The following is a 17,253-nucleotide window of genomic DNA, read 5'->3' as shown; positions in this document are numbered from 1 at the left end:
TTTTGGGAAAATGCTGCTATGTTGTGACACTTTAGGGTGCCCGTAGCCACGCACGCGCGCACGCGCGCACGCGAGGCGCCTGCAATTTGGAATGCAAATGAAGGCCGTGCACAGCTGTAAGCGTGTCTGTGGGCACAGCCGGCTGGCTTCCAAAACTGCACACAAACAGACGGAAATCAGCAAACATGCACAAAACACACACACACACACACACTTCATCAATTCCTCCACGCACACACTTGTTTGCACACACAGACAAAATGATTCTTGTTGGATTGTTAGCAGGGTTGTGCAAAAACTAGGAAACAGTGTGAAGAGAATGAACACTTCTGAGCAAGAAGTCATTAACTACTGTTACAATTCCGAATAAAAAATAGGGCTAGGTAAATTACATTTTAGAATGCAGCTATCCGAAAATTCCGTTCAAACTATATTATTGTTGTCCACATGGGGTCGCCATCCTCACATCCCATCTGTGACTTTGCATGTGTGTGGCTTTAAAAGGTCAGGACAGGCCTGGTGAGTGACGTGGGAGCCAATGAAAATGTTTAGCGGTCCGGTGGCAGTTGTGAACTTTTAAGGAAGATACCAAGCTCGATTTTAGGTGGCTCTGGATTGTTCCGTGAGTTATGTTTCTTCAATACCAAGCCATTTTTACATGCTACCTATTTCATCCTTTTTTTTTTTTTTTCACAGAATGCCTTTCGTCTAGTATAATTAGTGTGCTTCAAATTTACTTGCAAATTCTCTCGTAAGGACTCTAAAGTGCTAAATTGACCCTGAAATGGCAACTTCAAACTAAAAAGAACCGTCTTCCTGCATGTTTTACATACACAAAAACTTATCCTTGAGGCTTTTTTTTTTTTGTACATCCCCTCATGTTAGACCTTGCTATCGAATTTCATGCTGCTAAGTAAAATGGCCTCTGTGGGGCCGGATATTTGAAAGGCAACCAAGTCTAATTGTTACTTTCTCTGTGACAGTGCTATTGTGTTAGCTTTCAAAAAGTCCTGTTAACGTGGTAGCTCTTCTCGAATCGAACGCACGATTGATCAACTTGATGTGTGCACGGCGATTACGGATGCGCACGTGTATGCTTTGCGCTTGTTGCCCCACGTACGGCAGTTTGTTTGTTTGTCTGTGAGCAAAATTCAACACGCACAAGAGCAACAACAAAAGCCTTTCCTCAGATTGCTTATTACAACAGTGGCTAATTGCCCCGCATTCAGTCGCAACATCTAAACGCTCTTATCACGCCGTTTGACATCCTTTTTTTTGCGCACACGCCAAAAAAGAAATGCCTCATTGTCAGTGGGAAGCGAATTCCGAAAAAAGGGGAATTAGTGAGAGAGTGAGAGCTTGCAGTGAAGGCTTATGACTGCAAAGCTAAATGAGATCCTTTTTTTTTTTTTTTTTTTCTACCCAGCTCTGCATTGTCTTGACACTTTGCCGAGAACGCTGGCTTTGTGCGCTTTCGGGCATGCTGATGTGAATCGACGTTATTGTGCCAAAAAACATCTGTTGGTTTGGGTGACTTTTGACTCAACTGTTTTTACAGGGCATGAAATTAATTGATTTGCTGGCGATCACTCTGACTCACAAAATTAAAACAGACAATTACTGGCTGATAGTGACAAGATCAAATGGGGGGGGGGGGGTGTTAAAGCACGGGAGAATGCACTTCAATTGATGTCATCTAACTACGTACTTCTAAAAATCAAGGAATCAGTAAAGTAACTAAGTTTCCTTTTCGAGCATGTAATCGGTAAAGTACCTTTTACTTTTGAAAGCAAAGAAATCAATAAAGTACCAAGTTACTTTTTTTCAAGCAAGTAATCAGTAAAGTCACTAAATTACTTTTTAAAGCGAGACATCAGTAAGGTAAACTAGTTACTTTTTCAAGCAAGTAATCAGTAAACTAACCAAGTTACTTTTTCAAACGAGCAACCAGTAAAGCAAGAAGAGGAAAACAATTTGCGCGCCACGCCCATCACCCACTCTCCGCCGAAACTATAAACGATACCCTGCTCGTTGCAAAACAATCCTTCTTCGTAAGTGAATACTCGCAGCGGACAACAAGCGATGAGAGCGCCACTGCCACCTACTGGAGTGGACGTGCAATTACACTTTATTGTAGTACGACCGGGAAAAAAAAGCATGTTCCCCAGGGTCACACACGCCCCCCTAGGGGGTGTCCACCCCACTATTTGAGAAGCACTGGTATAAGGTTTCCTCGCTTTCTCCGATGTCGAGCTGATTGCATTCCTCTGTATGAAGCACTGCATGAACAACATCGCTGAGTTTGCGGCCCAGTTTTTTTTTCCAGGGGGCGAACCAGCTTTTGTCTGAGGGTGTTGGTGAGTTTCAACTGACGGTCTACGCAGACATTTACATGGTTGCTTAATTTCACACTTGATGCGCAGCAGGCACTCCAGAGACATGACTATTTGTATACAAGCAATTAAAAAGTCAATTTTCCATAATTGTACCCTTTAAAACATAATGAAGGGATATTTAACAGAAATAAGTCCAGAAAGAGCTACTTTGCTATTTGTATGCATGCAGCTGCCGGAGAAGAAATGTCGGTGTCTTTTTCCTGCTGACAAATGGCTCAAATCAGCCATCGGGGGTGGCAGTCGATAAAGAAACGTGTTATGAATGTGCTTCATAAAAGAAAACACGGCCACGATTCCCGCGTGCTCTGTGTATTTATGCCATTTCTATCCGAGGAAAAACCCGTATCTGCACGCTGTGACAGTTCTGACATAACTTCATGACATTTGCCATTTTCTCCGAATGAAAAAAAAAATCTTAAAGAACAGAATGCAGCATGCAAGATCTTCAAATTGTAACACGGCACGAGTCACTGACACTGCGCAGTCAACTTTCCAACAAGAGACGGCGCTACTAGATTTTGAAAAAGGAGTCATAATGATTTAATTTGAGTACAATGGCTTTAAATGGCCGGGAAATGTCAAAGATGCCAGCAACGCCTCGGCGCAGAAATTTTTACATCAATTTTTGCGTAAATTCTTTTGGGGTGATTTTTTTTTTTTATTCTTACAAATTTCCAAGCACGTCCACTTCGATGCCTTTCAGTGACTCTTCCAGTCTCTCTGTATTTTTCTTTTACAAACTGCGTATGAAACTCAGTGGCCACTTACTTATAAGAACTTCCTGTTTGAAGTGGGTTCATTGGAATTTTTTATTTTATTTCTTTTACGTTTCAGGAGTTTGCAGTTCTTGGTAGTGGCAGTTCCATATCGCTTAAGTCAAATATTACAGCTGCAGACCACACACTAAATGCTCGTGGGCCTCTCAAAAGTAGACAAGGTCTTCTTTTGTTGCTAAATTTAGTCCGTAGTTCCTTTCGTCCAAACATACACTGGTTTTCCGAAAGTTCCTAGAACCAAGGTAAAGTTACATAAATGATATGTATATAAATATATATATAAGTATATCCTTCAAAAATACTGCCAGTAACGGAAAGCACGAGTGTTTATATACTGCGCTAAGAGTTTTTATGAGTTTTTTTTTTTTTTTTTTGGATGACGATGGTTTTTTTTGTCACACTTTTGTCACCAGAGGGTGAGTTGTTTGCCTAGGACGCGTCTGTACTTGGGAAGCTCATCTTTAGGAGACCCGGGCTCATCAAATCTGTCAAATTACGAGCACACTGGGTGCATTTAGTGTCGTCCACAGAGCGCGCGCAAAACTAAATAATAGTTTAACTATTGTATTGATCTCCGGAGCGCTTAAGTTGTTTATCGGTGGGAGAAAAAAGGAGAGTTGAAAACAGAACGGTATTTTCCCGTCTCTCGGCCGCACTCCATTCGACGTCAGTGATCTACCGTCGCCCATTGAGGTTGCACAAGTGCTGCATTGAGAATTTGGAGTCTCCCTCCCTGCACTCTGCAGCGCTCTATTGATTGCTGTGTGAAGAGGGATTAGTGGCTGGGAGGGAGAAGGAGGAGGCGGGGGAGGGGTAGTGAGGGAAGGGGGGGGGTGAAGACAGCAATGGACGACGAGGGGGGGACTCTGGCGCGAGGGAGGGAGGACTGGAGTGGGGTGAGGCTTGGGAGACGGTGACTGATGAAGTGAGCGAGAGAAAAAAAGGTAGAATGGAATGACGAAAGGGAGTGAAAAGTTGTCATGAGGAATGGATCGGTGGAATGACGGATGGGTGGAGGAAGAGAAGACTTGAGGTACTGGGAGTGGAACAAGGTAAGGGATGGAATGAGCAAGGGATAGGGTGAAGGAAGTAATTGGAGCAACAGCTTTAAAGATGCAGTAAGAGAGAGAGAGGAAGGGAGGGCTAATATGCGATGGACAATGCGAGAGAGCAACAGACCGAGAGAGGGGCGGAATGTGAGAGGAATGCGCAAAGGAGGGATGGCAAGCCAAAGGAGTGAAGCGAGAAAGCTGGATGTAGGCGGAAGAAATCGGCAAAGACTCGAGGAGAAAGAGCGAGTGGCTGGACTGGCCTAATCCGACCTTAACTCCAACTCTGTTTATTAATACCAGCGGAAATGTTCCAAAAGAGTGTAACATAATCCTACACTATCCTAACTTGGGCAAGACCAATTAGCTGATAGTAACTATTTAAAAAGAGAGAGAGAGGGGGGGGGGGGGGGGGAGGGAGGGATGGGGAGAGAGAGAGGGGCGGAGGGAGGGAGGGGGAGAGAGAGAGAGATAGAGAGAGAGAGAGGGTGGGAGAGAGAGAGGGGGAGAGAGAGGGGGAGGGAGGGGGAGAGAAAGAGAGAGGGAGGGAGTGGGAGAGAGAGAGAGGGGGGGAGAGAGAGGGGGGAGGGGGAGAGAGAGGGAGAGGGTGGGGGAGAGAGAGCGAGAGAGAGAGAGGGAGGGGGAGAGAGAGCGAGAGAGAGAGAGAGGGAGAGGGAGGGGGAGAGAGAGAGATAGGGGGAGGGAGGGGGAGAGAGAGAGAGAGAGCGAGAGAGAGAGGGGGGAGGGAGAAAGAGAGATTGCAAAGTAAACTTGAATTATAGATATAGAAAAATAAGAAATAAATTTCCCATCTCTGCCCCTAACCTAGGTAAAAAAAAAAAAAAAGAAAAAAAGTGCACTTGTGCCAAAGCATCCTGATTGCGTATGCAGAGAGCACCAGACAAAAAGCAAACAATTCAGTTGCATCTTTTTTTTCCGGAGCAGTCGAGACGATTTTGACCGCTTAGGTGCGCGTCTGAGATCAAAGTCTATCGGCTGTCGCACTCATTTGAATATAAAGGCCTGACGGATGACACAAACAAGGCGCATTTGTTTGCATCCGCCTCTCTCCTCGGAGCGACAAACATTTGCAGCCCGGGAGGCGAGGAAGTCGACCTCGGCAGACAGAATCCAAACAACTCCTTCAGTCCCTGACAGGTGTCAGAGTTCCCTTCAGGCCGAATGCTGGCCGACAAATGTGGTGAGGAGTGCATTTTTCAGGTATTTCCACTGTACTTCAGTATTTATTTTCAAACAACTTTATATTTTCACTTACCACAATTGACATCTGTACTTAGGAGGTCACCAACATAACTGCGGGTACCATTTAGTCCTCAAGGACCACATGAGTAGCTTGTGGGCCTGTTCAAAAAAAAAAAAAAAAATACAGTTTACCATTGAGATGCAACAAATCATTTCCAGTTCTTTGTTGCAATTCTTTTCTTTTTTTTTTTTAAATCATACTTACATTGGTTTAAATTTGAAAATTGAGGAGAAGATTACCCCCCAAATAACTGGAGCAAATGTCTTATTTCAGAAGTTTGTCTCAAACTGGGAGACTTTTATCTTGCGGCAATGTGCCAGATTTTCACAGCTGTCGTTTAAAGCAAAACATAAACTTTCTTTGGTCATTATTTTAAGATGATTTTTTTTTTTTTTAATTACTTACTTCATAAAATTAGCCAAACTCCTGGAGCACATTGTTTTAATAGCAGAGTACGTGCACCTGACATTCTTCCTGGCTCCGAGCGCACCATCGCATCCCTTCCGAGGCGATATACGGCGTGGATTAGCGAGGGGACGCGACGGCGTCTGGCCAGAGTTAATGGGATCACAAGAGGAAGAAACGGGATCTCGGTGCCGGTTAATGTTTAATCCCGCACCTCTCCAACACCTCGCCTCCTGCCCGCATCTCCTCGCATCTGATAATCCTCGCACCTCCTCCTCGTATCATCGGGGGTGCCTGTGTAAATATTTAATTGGCTGCAGCACGCCGCTCTTAATTATGCGGGTGCATATGTTGCTCTGCTCTCTGGCCCGCAACCGCTCGGGGGTGCCTTCACACTAACGCTTTTGACGGCCATTTCAGATCAGATTTGATGCGGCTTTGTCCGGATTTGAGATGATATTCCAAAATGTCCGCCCTGTGCCAGGTTTTGGACCTTAAATTGCAGTGGATCCAAATCTAGATTCAATTCGCGATGTTAAGAGTTTTACAGAGCAAGAAAAAAAATACTTCAATTAACACTAGGAATTAAATTTCTCTATTATAAACGTGTGACCGCTGCGTTCTACGCCCTGTGGGATCCCATTTTACAATATTTGCGTTCAGATGAAGGGCAAGAAATGACATGCTGTGACATGAACTTTTCCGGAGTCGTTCATCACCCACTGTTTTGAATGCAGCAGGAAGTTAACCGGAATCTATCAGCGCGTAACGGTCAAAGATCAGAAATACGGCATGCACGTTGACCGTTTGCGTATACGCTCGCATTTTTCCAGCCGTCATCACGGGGTCCGACGCCCTCTGACATTGTCCTGATCTCAAGTTGGGAGTGCCGCTTCCGTGTCTGTGCCGAGCCTTTGTTGCTTCTGCACTTGTCCCGCCACATCCTCATTTGACTTTAATTTTCCAGACACGCCTCTAAACTCCATTTCAGCCTGCATTAAAAAGCATTATTGTCATGCTTTTTTTTTTTTTTTATTATTACGTCCCTCTCTGTTTCCCATCTGAAAGCCGATCGTGCATTCAGAGGAAGTCATCCTCTTCTTTTCTTTTGTGTGCGCGCGTGTGCGTGTGAGCGAGTGTGATTGTCAAGGGCAATGCAAAATAGATGAGCAGCACAAAGGAAGACGCCAGGGCTAAAGTCGTACAGCTCAATAGAGCGCCGCTCACAAGTGTCTGCCGACAGCGAGTGCAATTACAAACACAGCGCATGTAAAAGTCAAGAGAATACAAATCACATAATAGACGCCCGGCTTCCGAGCCGGTACCACACGCACGCACGCACACGCGCACACACAAAATGCCCCGTTTGAAGGCTATTCTGTGAATGTCTGCACTATCACAAAAAAAAAAAAAAAGGTTATCCTACGTTGTGCTGTACAAATGCTCGTGTAATCCCTCACTGTCCTTTAAATGTTATTCTCACAAAGAATGACCCGACTGGCAGGCGAACGTAGATAGGTGGTCGAGTGTGTGTGCGTGTCACCGAGGTGGGTGGACGAGGGTCTGACCTTGGTACACCAAGACACCAGGTTATAGCAAGGACAAGTGATAGCAGCAACTAGGGCAGACTTTTTTTTTATATACATCACCCAATAGGCTATTATATATATATATATTTATATATATATATATATATATATAATTTTTTTAAATATATTTATATATTTTCATATATTAAAAAAAAACATATATATATATATATATATATATATATATATATATATTTATATAAATTTTTTTAAAAATATATATATTTTTTTTCATATATTAAAAAAAAAAAATATATATATATATATATTCATGTAACGTGTACGTTTTTATCTAACTCAGGCTGGTGCAGTCCTAACTAATTCTTGTTGGATGAACTGATGAAACCTGTTCAGATGAGAGGCCAAATATCTTCCGGGACAATGAACGGACCTGGATGAGTGAGAATTTTCAAAGGCATTTTTTTACATTCAAAACGACACCAAAACTAGGATGACGATTATGGAATGTGGGAGGAATCCGGCGCACATGCAAACTCCACACAGGAAGGCCGGAATCGAACCCACGACCACTGCACTGTGAGACCATCGTGCTAACCAGTCGCTACTAGTTAGTTGTCCGGTATTTTCCCAATGATGTCTATCACAAACAAACGGAAAGATACTCACAAGGCCGCCCCCCCTACCCGACATGTTTGGCAAAAAAGTGAAAGTTTTGCTAATATTGCAAATGTTTTTTAAGGCAACACTACACTTAACTTTTAATTTTTACTTTCTCCTTTGGCGTAAAATGTTGAAGCCCAAAATATTGTGTTGCACCAGATTGCGTTTTTTGGACAATTACTTCCTCCTACTGATTTGACGTCACTGTGTCTAAAACAGTCTACAATGCCACAAAATAGTTTTAATTTTTTTTTAAAAATAAATAAAAAGGTGTGTGCTGTTCTTTTTTTTTTTTTTTTTTTTTTACATTTATCACCAAAACAAAGTGTTGTTGTTGTTGCTACTGTGAAGGAGACTCATCCCTGCTGCTTTGGCTGGCCCATTAGAGTGTGACGAGCATGCAACACTATGAGTGTGCGTGTGCGCGCGTGTGTGTGTGTGTGTGTGTGTTGACCGGGTTGTTGTGCTGTGGGAGCGCCATGCAGGTTTTGGCATGCTGGGTGCCAATCGAGCTGTGAAAATAGCAATTGAGTAGGGAAATGGGGAATAGCACCTCGCCACTATGTAACCTCGGTGTGCGCGTGTCACTCATTCAATCGAAACGTGCACGTGTGCGTGTGTGTGTGTCGACAGCAGGGAAAAGCCCCACTCCTTCCCGTCTTGGTATGTAGGCTATCTGTGAAAGCGTGTCACAGCCGTATCCAAGCCGCCAGCTCTCGAAGCGAATAGAATTAACCCAAATAAAGCGGGGGTGTGTAGCAGGGAGAACACATGAAAAGGCCCAATGACTCTCTCTCTCGACGATTCTCTGAGGCCGGCGGGCGGCGATACAGTGTGACTGTTTGGCACAAAAAAAAAAAAAATCATAAATAAAGCAAAGTTTGTCACACTTTTTGAACGACACTAAGTATGGATTGCGGCTGTGTTTATAGGATACAAAAAGGCAACCGAGTAAGGTTGGTTAAGGTTTAGTCGCACAAAAATCGGGAGAAAATGTAGTTAGCATGCCAGGCCAGTAGTTGGCGATGTCAGTATATAGTATTTTTGGCTTATAAAAAAAAAAAATCTTCCACTCTTGGTTTTTTTTCTTCAAAAATTGGAATATCTATCTATCCATCTATCTATCATAGTGTTTCTGTGACAAGACTAAAATGCTAACATTGAAAAAGTGTCTCAAAGTGGACATTTTTTAAAAGGTTACAGTGTATCCATAAAAGTGTTTTTTTAACCTAAAATTCTAACATTGAAACACCAAACATCTCGAAATAATACTACAAAGAAAAAATCTTGACCGTGGTTTTCATTCCTGAAACGGTAACACCATTTTGCTGACAGTGTTTGTGGAGTCTAAAAAAAAATGACAACTTTTACTCTAAAAGTGTAAAATTAGAAACGTTATACCCAAATTGTGTTTCCTAAAATAACATTTGAAAAAAATTTTAAAAAATTGACTATATTGAAAATTATATAGCAGAGCGTGACTTTTTTTTACCCTAAATGCTAACATTGAAAAAAAAAATGAGTTGGAGTGGATTTTTTTAAGAATGATAATAACTATGTAACTGCTAGAATTGAGAAAAAAGTCTGGAAGCAGACATTGTTAAAATCTGTGTAGTTTTAGCATGTTTTCATGACTGTATTTCCACTCTAACATTTTTCGAGCCTAAAAATTCCGACATCTCAACGTGGACTATAATTTTAATGATCTAGTGCTACCATGTTTTCATGCCAGTGTTTTTTTAATTTAAGTTGCTAACATTTTTTAAAGACAATTAAGTGAATGTTTTTAAGAGCGATATGGCGTTAGCGCTCTCCAGCCCAAAATATTAACATGTAAAACATACATTTTTTTTTGGTTTGTTTGTTTTTAACAATAGTGAAATGCTAAAGATAGGGTTTCCACTTTGACAACTTTTCCAATGTTAGTATTTTCGGCTATCATGGAAACAGGCTAACTCACCAATTCGATTAGCATTCAGCTAACATTCCCAAATGAGACGGCAAAGCACAGCTTGCGAATCCTTCACATCACCTCCACGCGAAGCATCATTTGTCTCGATGACATAATAAACGTGTCGTCACTTGACTTAACCCTCCGTCCGCTGAGCGGGGTGACCGCCCCGACACGAAAAGCGCATCGCTCGACAATGGACCACAGGTGCTCGGCAACTTTCTCCTTCATCCTTTATAAAGATGACTTTATGAAAGCGCTGACCTCCTGGCGTATTGAGGGCAGTGCGAGCTAGCTAGTTGACGATGGCGACTTGGTTGGTAATATCAGGTGAACAAAAAAAGTCTGGAGTGGCCGACAGGCAGATATTGGTTGTCTTTATTTGCATTCCTGCCAAGTTGGGGGGGGGGGGAGTTACCTTTTTCTTTTTTATTTTATTTTTTTGCTTCACCTGAGTGTCCGGCACAAATCACATTTTCGCTTTAACAAATGGCTCTCGGGATGTGTCAGTGCTTCTTCTTGTCCAACCGTGTGTGCGTGTTGGTGTGTGTGTGCGTGTGTGTGTGTGCGCGTGTGTATGTATACGTGGTGTGACGAAGTGTGTGTGTGTGTGTGTCCCTTCTGTTACTGTCCCTTCATTTCACGGTCCGGCACCTCCGCGTGAATCCTTTTCCTTGGGCTCATTATCAGTGCTGTTCAACGAACATCCTGGCAGAATGCAGAAGGGTGTGGGGGGGGGCAAAAATGATTATTCCGGCGGGCGCACGGAGGGTCAGCGACGACATTGTGACTTTTTTTTTTTGTTTAGCGCATTCATTACCTTCACATTGCGCATAAATAAGAAAGCGGAACAGGAGCAGAGAACCTAATTTAAAGAAACGCTGACGTGACAGTTGTTTCGGGGGCGTTGGTTTACTTGACAACCTTGGTTTTAAAGTGACAGTTTTGGTTCACGCTGCATGCTGTAAGACACAGGTGTCAAACTCAGGCCCGGGGGCCAGATCGGGCCTGCCACATCATTTTAAATGGGCCGTGAAAGCAAATGTGCAGCAACTTAACTTATATATATATATATATATATATATATATATATATATATATATATATATATATATATACATATATATACACATATAAACAGGCTAATGAAATTAGCATCAACACGGCGTTAGGTTTAAACTATTAATCTTTTGTTTCAACAGAAAAACTGCTCAATAAATCTAAATTCAGCAGATAGCAATACTCACAGGCTTATATTCTTTCCACTCTGCGAAAAAATCATGAAAATTACAGCGCAGTTTATGTATTATACTGCCCCCTGGCGGTCAAGACACGCACAGCACAAGGTGCAGAACAATAATCATTAAATTAAAGCATGAATTCTTGATGAAAAAACGTATTACAGTTTAAAATTCCTTTTAGTACTGTGAGTTTTTATTGAGTGGGATTTAATGTAAAAAAAATAAAAATAGTTGAATAAAAATTGCACTTATTTTGTGGCGCTGGGACAGATTAATGGCATTAAATATGTTTATTATTTGGAATACAGAAAAAACAAGCAGTCGGTTCACATTTGTGTACCGTTTCCCCCTACTGGCCTGGCATGTATGGTGCAGCGTTTTCAGATCACCCTTTTTTCTTTTGCTGGGTCGTTGGTCGCGCGAACATCTGTCTGCCCAGCTGTTGCTGTCGTTTAATTCTCACCGGGCTCTCCTGTCGTCTGTTCTTGGCAGGCTCCAGTGTGCACGGAGCGGAATTTGGGCACCTGCCGGACAACATTACGGTTCTAGAAGGCGAAAGTGTCACTTTGAGGTGAGTCTTGATCCCGTGCACCTGCGCCCGCTAATTACATTTGAAAAACCTGTTTGTCTTGCTGCACACGCACACACATGCCACGCCAGACGTCTCCAGATGCCCGTCAACCCAAATCGTGCAATATTCCTCGACTCTGTTTATCCCACAACAAACTGGATTGCGCTTTATCTTTACAAAGTGAACACTGTCTGGCATTGAGTGAATTATTTCATGAAAAAAAAAGTGACTAAAGATTCTTGCTTTGATAATGTCACACAAATCCCTAAAAGTTTTTAAATCAACTGCGAGTTGTTGCAGGTAGTGCGCTGACGAGATGTGTTTAGATATTATTTAGGATGCTGTTTGATACAGTTAGTGAACAACTGCACTTTAAACTTCTTTTCTAGATTTTAATTTATTTCTGACAAGAACGCTGTGAAATTTTGTAAAGCGGCTCAAAATTGCTACCGTAACTACAAATATAAAGACGACTGGTTTGTCGAGTTTCATACTAAGAAATGGACTAACAGTCTCAATTTTTTTATCACAGCTTTATTTTTACTGTGAGCAAAAAGTTAGCAAAAAAAAAAAAAGTATTTTAAAATGTACTTTTAAGTTGTAATTTCACCAATCACCACTAGATGGCTTTAATGTCTTATACAGCCTTATACTGAGCCTAATATATTTTTGGGTAGATTTAGCCGGACAAATCTAGTACCTCACTAATATCAAAATTCTGAATAAGTTGATTTTTGTGGGTGAAAAAAAAGGACAAAATGACTTCTTGCACTTTGTGTTGGTTTCTTGTGCAGGAGTTTTGTACCGTCCTTGAATGGGCACGTTTATGCAAGGGAGCGCTTTGCACTGTAAAAAAAAAAAAAAAAGATCTCATATGAATTGAGAAATGTATTACAAAAAATGAATTATGCATTATCAAGTTCTATGTTTTTGATCATTAAACAATAATCATGTCACAAGAATCGAAAAAACTTTTCGCCTCACCTGGAACTTGCAACTAATTTCCGACCAGACTAGAAAGCAACAGTTCCCGTTCAATTCCTCCTCATTACTGTCGCAACAGTAAATATTATTTCAAAGCCCCCTTCCAATGGATATTCGCTTGAACGCAAATCTTTAACCTCCCCGATCCTGCTAGCCCGAAGCTGCTCGGAATCTATCGAATTTCTTTGAATGCTGCACACCTTGAGGACTTCTTTTAAACAATCGATGTCACCTGTTTTTTTTTTTTTTTACAACCCAGCAGTTTGTCAGATAAAATACCGTAGAGCCGCCTCTCTGGAGACATGTGAAACCAGTTTTGTTTTGGTTTTTTTACTTATTGGCTTTAGTTCCCCTCTGCGAGGGTACACAGTCAAGTTCAAATGAAGGTTGAAGGAAGTTGGTGAACATGTTTCCTGATTTGGGTCAGCAATGTTTTCTTATTTGTTGTTTAGGATTTTTTTTTAAAATTTCTTTTAGCATGCTTTAGAGGGCAGACGGTAAGGAAAGCATTTTTGGCCGCAAACGACTCCCAGTGTAACATTTCTCATCAGGCCTTTATGACTTCACGAGCGGCAATAAAACGGCCTATTTTGTAATCAAAAGTGTGCACGCGCTCGCCGGACAGCCCGCGGCTGACAAACAAAACACAAAAGCGCTTTATAAATAAACTTCCACTTGAATGTAAATCACTTTTTTTTGCCCAAGTGGCTCGAGTACTTTTTTTTTTTTGTTCTGCTCCAGACGATGCCGTTTGATGCGGGCCATTAAGACGAAGCCACATTTGATGTTATTACGCTTCTCGTTTCCTCTGGGCTCCGAGTGCTGCTGCAGCAGCAGCAGCAGACGTGATTAAGTTTAAAATTAGATTAATACGCCATTTGTACACAAATGTTGTCACTTTTATGGCGGAATGACTCACACCCAACCTTGGCTGTCCATCTGTGAGACAAACGTCAGCTTAGAGACTATTTATGTTGAAAATTTTGAAAAATCTCCCAAATAGCAGCAAAAAAGTTTTACGCTCTTATGAGGTGCTTTTTTAGATGTGCCGATTTGGAAGTGTCATGAAAAGACATTTTTCACGTTTCCACTAGTCATGTGACCCCGGCCGGCCCCCGTGCGTGGGAAATCACTTGACCGGGAAACTGCGAATAAACCTCCCCTGAGAAAATTTCGTGAGAATTTACGAGCTCTCGTATGACGGGACATTAGAAAATTACACCTCAGAAGCCAAACACTCTTCACCAAAATCCTTCTTCAAATATATGTGCAGTATTTCTGTATGTATTATACTGCCTCTGGTGGCCAACGTGTGCACATGCAAATTATGCATAAACTGTTCAATTCTTTATTTAAATTAATTGTCACAATGTTGTAGGGAGCGATTTTTCCTTTTTTTTAAAACCACTATGAAAATATTTCTTGGTGTTTTTTGGGGGGGTCACAGGAACGGATTAATTGCATTTCCATTCATTTGAATGGGGAAGGATGATTTGGAAGCATGTTCACGGCGCAAATTAACGAGGGAGTCAAGCGCCACTGTATAATTGCACATGATTACTTGGAATGCTTCACTTGGAACACTTGGAAGCCCGCTTTAGAGTTGGCGTAGTGACTGAATCATTTCAATGCATAGAAGAATGTTACTCATCAGCGTTGGATGAGATGGATAGAAAAGGACACTTGTGAATAGACGAGCAGAGGCGGCACAAGGCTCTGATATAACGTGAATCATGTACTATTCACGGACCATCTTTTTTTTTTTTTTTTTAAATAAATAAATCAACCAGAACACTTTTGAGGAGGTTTTTTGGCATCGGGTGTTGTGAAAACACTCAGGGGGAGGGGGGGGGGATGCGGTCGATGTGTGTCAGTGTCGTCATTGTCGGTTGGAGCGCGCAAACGCCGACGCAAAGCGAAGAACAGCTCAAGGCCGACAGAAAGCATAGTGAATTCTTGTGTTTATTTAACGATGAAGTGCCGACGCAGGAGAGAGCGAGCGAGCGAGAGAGAGGCTTGACAAGACTGAACAAACAAAGAAGAGACAGAGGTGGGAAGAAGGCAGGCAAGGGCAGACGAGAAACTACACACACGAGGAAGCCGGCGTGGCTGACAAGGCAAGGTGATAGAAAAACATCGAGGGAGGGGGAAAAAAAAACTGTCGCATTGAAACATGAGAATCTAATAATGAACAAGAAATCCTGAACGTTGTGGAGAAAGCTGAAAATTGCACCGGAAGAGCAAAAAAGCGTATAAAAGAAGTCTTGATTCTGATATTATTCAAAACAGTGATCTACTTTCCTTTGATCTTCAACCTTTTATTTCTGTAAACAATAATCATGGCACAAAAAAATTCTTAAAACGAGCTGAAAATTGCCGCTGGGAGAGGGCGGACTAGAAGGAAATGGAGTTTTCAAAAAAAAAATCTCGGTTCGGTAATTATTCAAAACAGTCATCTAACTCTTTTTCAAATTTCAACCTTTCAAATCTGTCAACAGTAAACATGTAACATCTGAAAATTCGTATGGAAAGTCCTACTGCCAAGAAAAATCGTCCGTCTTGATTCAGTGAAAAACCAACATGGAGCTGCTTGAACCTTGAACTTTCTACGCTATTGCGCAATAACCACAAGAATCCCAAAGTGTTTCAAAATTGCGAACACAACAGGGATGTGCAATCTGGGAAGGCAAGCGAGGCAGTGCCGCCCCCTGCTGCCTCCTCCCCTGCATGTGAAGAGAAAAAAATGAGAATTACATCAAATTATGTTTCATTTGAGTTCTGTCGTGAACGTGCCACTGCCACCTACTGTTGTGGATGTGCAACTACATAAAGAATAATATAATAATAAATAATAATGAAAAAAAACAATAAAATAATAATAATAACTAATGATGATTATGCTAATATACATCACCCCCCCGGAATTGCCCCGCACCTCCCCTCTTTTTGAGCACTGCTTTAACGTCAACCAACGTAACTAAGAATGTCCTTTGTCTTCGTAGGTGTCAAATCAACGAGGAGGTGACGCACAAGGCCTGGCTGAACCGCTCCAACATTTTGTTCACGGGCACCGACAAGTGGTCGCTGGACAAGCGGGTCACGCTGGTCAACAGCAACAACAGCGACTTCTCGGTCCACATCGATAAGGTGCAAGTGAGCGACGAGGGGCCCTACACGTGCACCTTCCAGGCAAACAACAAGCCGCGCATCGCTCATGTCTACCTCATCGTGCAAGGTCAGAATTCTGGATTTCTTTTTTTTTTTTTTTTGGGGTGCGATTGGGAAGACCCTGGCAAAAATGTTTGATGATTCGCTATAAAAAGAAAATATCAGACTTGGCATCTGTAAGTCGGATTGATATGATTATGAACGTGCATAGTCGTGATAGTCACAGAAAAACGCATCTCCAGCGTCACCAAAACAGAAAGGCTAGCAATACTAAGCTAGCATTAGCATTGTAAACAAGCTAATGGTAGCCACAGCTGTCACATTGCTAGCTTTTTAAAAAAAATTTAAATTATTATTGTGGATGTTCTTCCATAGTTTAATTGAAGTTCACCAAAGCTTTTAAAAAATATATTTATATTGCAACCCTCCACTTTAATCGTCACAAGATTTCTGATGACAAAGGTAGCTGGTTTAAGCATCAAACACAGAAATCTCTCATCACCAGTCTGCCCGTCTACCTCAAGGTCACCCTTGCTCTGGCTCTCTGCTCACAAACCGCCACATCTGCTAAATGACTTAATTATGCGTTCCGTTTGTTGGCCACGATTGACGCTTGACACCGCGGAAGCAATCAGTTGGTTTTATGGGTGACTCAATGTGTCTTTTCCTGTTAAATTCCAAGAAGCCCTCGTGACAATTTTGCATGCGAGCTAAAGTCATATGTATGAATGAGTCAAGGCTTCATTACAGCTCACGCGCAAAGGTAAATATAAGCCAAAAAGCGCAGGTGGCGGCTGACAAAGTGGACGAACGAGAGCGTTTTCTCACTTCCCCGCCGCAGAATCTGTCGACTTGTTTGTCTTGATTTGGGAAGTCAGACAGATTAGACGCGAGCTGACAGGCGCGCGGAGGCTTGACTGCATCTGCTCGGAAAAATGTTGGAAAAGTGTCGCAGAAGGCGCAGTGATTGCTGATTAGCGGCGGGAAAACAAAGTGAGCTGACATTTGAGCGCAGATCCGCCGAGCATCTCCTGCATATCCTTTCTAGACCAAAGGAAATTATATTTGATAACCCGCATTTTGATCTGTATCATATTCAAGATGAATTATGACCCTTGAGTATTTTTTATATACATTTACTGATTTGACATTCACTTTCAGATAAGCTAACCTACCTTAAAAAAAAAAAATGTTGTGCTTCTGGTCGCCTTTAAAAAAAAAAATAAAATAAAATCGGC

General features: G+C 42.0%; 1 protein-coding gene across 3 annotated transcripts in view; it reads left to right on the top strand.

Moving 5' to 3' along the window:
- Positions 1 to 17,253, top strand: part of iglon5 (IgLON family member 5) — a 127,268-nt gene that overhangs the window by 93,958 nt on the left and 16,057 nt on the right. The window contains exons 1-3 of one of the 3 annotated variants that reach the window (XM_088307642.1): positions 4,109 to 4,224; positions 11,785 to 11,863; positions 15,850 to 16,082. In XM_088307642.1, coding sequence (XP_088163768.1) covers positions 4,173 to 4,224; positions 11,785 to 11,863; positions 15,850 to 16,082 — 364 coding nt within the window. In that variant the 5' untranslated portion in view covers positions 4,109 to 4,172. Of the gene's footprint in view, positions 1 to 4,108; positions 4,225 to 5,386; positions 5,423 to 11,784; positions 11,864 to 15,849; positions 16,083 to 17,253 lie in introns of those variants that run through there. The other 2 variants (XM_088307643.1, XM_088307641.1) reach the window with 2 other exon arrangements.

This window comes from Idiotropiscis lumnitzeri, chromosome 10 (genome assembly GCF_059441095.1).
Source record: "Idiotropiscis lumnitzeri isolate Australia: NSW breed Sydney's pygmy pipehorse chromosome 10, RoL_Ilum_1.0, whole genome shotgun sequence".
Lineage (NCBI taxonomy): Eukaryota > Metazoa > Chordata > Actinopteri > Syngnathiformes > Syngnathidae > Idiotropiscis > Idiotropiscis lumnitzeri.
The sequence above is the reverse complement of the archived record's forward strand: the minus strand, read 5'-3'. Positions and strand labels throughout refer to the sequence as shown.